Here is a 4,297-nt window from a genome sequence, read left to right on the forward strand (position 1 = left end):
TATTTAGAAGTGATGTTAAAAGCGCTTTTAGATCATCCAAACCATTTTTCAAAACTTTTGGGAACAATGCTACGTATTGAGCGAGAATAAAAGTGCTTCCAATACAAACACGCTTCTAAAACAGAAATTCCGGTTGTACTGTACACACACAAGTTGGTTTGATCTCTGTAAGACAGGCACATCCAGCCCGGTGGTTATCTACTCACTAAAAAACTAATCACTCTCAACTACAAATTTGTTAATAAGTTCTATTTATTAAACCAAAATTAACCATTCATACATACATGTTAATTTATACGTACTTATCGAGTACGGGCACTAATCCCACCATATCTATGAACCTTGGATATCTAAAAACTACGGGATCCCAAGATTTGTCATTGTAAGACTAAATTTCAAACCCTAAAACCCAGGCTGAGCTCACATGCCTTGGTTCATGTTCCTTGCTAACTACGATATATATATATATATATATGTATATGGTTATGGTATGGGTTATGATAACGTATAAGAAGGTTATTGATGATGGTGATACAACCCTCGGTGCATGTGAACAGCTTATTTGCCCAACACTTCCGTCACACGGTGCCGTAATAGTAGCGTTAAGTCACCAAAACTTCTTATAATCGCTATCATATTTTGAGTGTTGAATTAGATTCCAAGGTATTATAGGGGTCCGAATCTGAGACTACTGATTGACAAATCATGTCTCTTTTTCATTTGGTTAGACCTAGTTGATGAGTGTTGATCAAACTTTAAATAATGACAACTATAATAAATATTATACACACATTTATCCAGCATGGCATTGTTGGGCACTCCATGTGTGCAAACCCTAAATATTTCATGTATATAAACCCCCAAGGGTTTCATTGAACTTTACCACATCCAAGCCTAATTAGGGTTTTTTTTTGGGAGAGGGAAAATGATGATGAGAAGCCAAATATCATTTGTGTTTCTTGTTCTCCCATGTTTGGGTCTAGTTACTCTGAGCTTGTGTCTAGGGTTTGTGAGTGCTGCTTCTTCGTTGCCACAGCCTAACAAGTTGACTTGGCATTATTACAAAATCCATAATACTTGTCATGAAGCAGAGATTTATGTAAGGCACCAAGTGCAGTTGCTTTGGAACAAGGATAAAACCATCACCCCCAAGCTCCTCAGGTTGCTCTACTCCGATTGCTTCGTCACGGTATGTGCTTCTAATCATTTCTACTCAGCTTGCTCCTCCTCATTGTTTCTCAGATCAATTAAATTTGTGTATGTATCTTTGTTTTTGTGGCCAAAGTGAAGCAATGAAAGCTTTTCCCTTCAGCTCATGTATGAATTAATTAGCTATTTAAAACGATAATAATTCACACAAAAAAAAAAAAACAAAGTGAAAAATTCCCTTCGGCTATATGTTATTCTTTTTTTGGGGTCAGAAATACATTAATATCTGGTTCCCTACTTACTATAATATATTACCACAATTTTTCCACAAAATATATTTAATTCCCTTCGGTGGTAAACCACCTTTGTTTTTCCTATATTATATTTTCTCTATCCCTCTTTTTTTTTTTTTTTTTTTGGGGGGGGGGGGGATGATTATGGAAGCCTCTTAGGAAGATTAAAATACCCTTCCTTTACTAATTAATCTGATAATGCTTATAAAATTTATTGAATTTTAAAAATAGTTAAATGTATGTACGAATTAATAGATTTATTTTATACATTGAAAATGCAGGGTTGTGATGCATCAGTGCTCCTTGATGGTCCAAACTCAGAAAAAACTGCACCACAAAATTATGGGCTTGGAGGGTTTGTTTTCATCGACAAGGTCAAAAGTGTTCTTGAACAACGTTGCCCTGGTGTGGTCTCTTGTGCTGATATTCTCAACCTTGCCGCTAGAGATGCCGTTCATTTGGTACCACTCTGACCTCCTATAATTTTTGGTCCTGTAGTTTGCAGATTTTATCATTTTGATCCTTGTAAGTTTTAAATTCAAGCGATTCGAGAATATGTTATAAATTCTGTGATAAATTCTATTATATCTCATTATCAAAATGTAACGAAATTGGAAAATATTTCAGAATTTGTAACGTGTCTTTAAATTGCTCATGATTTAAGACTACATGAATAAAATTGATAGAAATGAAACTACATGGTTCATATTGTAGGCAAACCGTATAGACTAAAAGTGACTTGCTATTAAAACTAATATTTATCAAAATTCAAAGCACTAAGTTTTTATTGTATTTATTAATCTTCAATAGGCAGGCGCACCATCTTATCCTGTTCTTACGGGAAGAAGAGACGGCCTGACATCTAGCAAATCATCCGTGGATCTTCCCTCACCGTCCATCTCATGGCAGGCTGCGCTCACATACTTCAAATCTAGGGGCTTGGATGTATTGGATATGACCACTCTCCTCGGTAAGAAACAGAAATTACGAAAATGAGTTTCACCAGTCCATTTTATACATCCAAGTCCGGCCCACTTTTTTGTTTTATGTTTTTTACTTTTTGAGTACAAGCGCTAATCTAAACAAGGAAAGAGGGTTTCTCACACACACTACAGCAGTGCCATAGGGTTTGAAACTTGAAATCACTAGTCAACAGTCAATGTATTTTTCCACTCTGCTAGACAAATTGGTTGATGATTTTTTATATTTTAAATTCATTATTTATTGCATAAAATTGCTTTGAACACAGACAGGGTGGCATGATTGAACAACTGTTGAAGCGAAACCCTTGCTAAGATTTAGTGGCTTGTAATGCGTGTTGTATTTTAACCGGCAATGTCTACTACTCATCATGTCACATGGCATTCCATTAAGTTACAGGCTTAAGTTTTTTCTCGATTTAGCGCGAATAGGGTTGAACCCTCCACACGGGAATTAGGATTTAGGGTTTAGGGCAGTTTGGTTAATGGTTGCTTAAAAACTTGTAGCGAATGATATATGGACTTGAAAATTGAAGGTCCGAAAGCAATTGACTTTGAAGCTGCAAAAGCCTGGTTTTTCTGGGTTTCTACCTTTAAAATGCATTTCTGATGGTTTCTCTTTGTCAGGCGCACATTCAATGGGCAAAACACATTGTCGTTACATTGTTGATCGGCTGTACAATTTCAATAACACGGGAAAGCCAGACCCAAGCATGGAACGTTCATTCATATCCGACATGAGAAAGCTTTGCCCGCCGAGAACAAAGAAGGGGCAGAGCGACCCGCTGGTGTATCTAAACCCGGGGTTCGGCGCAAACCACACATTCACAGAATCGTACTACTCTAGAGTCCTATCTCACAAAGCTGTACTTGGAATTGATCAACAGCTACTGTATGGTGATGACACTAAGGAAATTACCAAAGAGTTTGCTGCCGGTTTTGAGGACTTTCGGAAGTCATTTGCTCTATCAATAAACCGGATGGGAGCTTACCAGGTTTTGACAGGAAACCAGGGAGAGATACGAAAAAATTGCCGAATTCCAAATAAGAAGTAGATGGCAAATAATGCGTGATCATTTAGCTATTAAGAAAGGGCCAAAATGGTCATCAGGGTGGCATTGTTTTGTGATGGTTAAGGACGAATAATTAATAATGACCTAATAAAATTATCAAACAAAGTTTCTTAGGTTGACTCTCAGCATATGATATTTTTGTATAACTGTCAATAAATCCCTCCCTCAAAGTAATCACATTCTCAAGTCCACAAGATATCAGAACTCTCAGCACCAAGTTTGCTCTTCAAAATATGATGTTAATGAAGATTACAAGATTGAGAAATAGTCATGTTCGTCAAACCTGTAACAGGTACCCGCCAAAGCAAAGCAGTCAGACCTCCATGCACGAAAACAGAGAAACTTCTTCCCTCTTTAGAATCTCTCTGCTGGCTTCAAAATGAGGAAGAGAACAATATAAGCTCTGACAAAGACCAGCCAGGAAAAAAAAATTGACTCGGGCAAAGTACAAAGGAAATAAAGGCATATGCTCTTTTTCACAATCATTTTAGGGACAAATTGGGTACTGGAAATAATTGGCTTGCTCTAAAGTTATAAAAATAAATTAAAATACTGTGAATTAAAAAAAAAAAAAAAAAAAAGAGTAAGGGAAACAGTTAATGGTTCTCAAGCCCATAATTTCAGGAACAAATTTGTTCCTGGAAATGCTAGAAAATATTGTCAAAATGGTACCAATTGATGGATACTCCACAGAATCCCTAAATAATTACCATTACAAACATGGTGAATATGTAACCATGTCCAGCTCGCTATAATATGCAAATAAGATTAACTAAAAGTATGGGCTCTAAAGCTAGTATTT

General features: G+C 36.5%; 1 protein-coding gene across 1 annotated transcript; it reads left to right on the plus strand.

The window, feature by feature from the left end:
* Positions 889-3,868, plus strand: LOC18791044 (probable peroxidase 26). Its single transcript, XM_007227050.2, has 4 exons — positions 889-1,189; positions 1,724-1,903; positions 2,253-2,412; positions 3,050-3,868. Exons 1-4 carry the CDS (start codon positions 926-928, stop codon positions 3,475-3,477), a joined length of 1,032 nt encoding a protein of 343 aa, XP_007227112.1. The 5' UTR covers positions 889-925; the 3' UTR covers positions 3,478-3,868.

This window comes from Prunus persica, chromosome G1 (assembly GCF_000346465.2).
Source record: "Prunus persica cultivar Lovell chromosome G1, Prunus_persica_NCBIv2, whole genome shotgun sequence".
Classification (NCBI taxonomy): Eukaryota; Viridiplantae; Streptophyta; class Magnoliopsida; order Rosales; family Rosaceae; genus Prunus; species Prunus persica.

Excerpts from the sequence above, each read along its gene's own strand:
- LOC18791044 (XM_007227050.2), top strand. The coding sequence starts at position 926 with ATGATGATGAGAAGCCAAATATCATTTGTGTTTCTTGTTCTCCCATGT. Across the intron at positions 1,190-1,723 it reads ACTCCGATTGCTTCGTCACG|GGTTGTGATGCATCAGTGCT; the intron begins GTATGTGCTTCT and ends TTGAAAATGCAG. Across the intron at positions 2,413-3,049 it reads GGATATGACCACTCTCCTCG|GCGCACATTCAATGGGCAAA; the intron begins GTAAGAAACAGA and ends TCTCTTTGTCAG.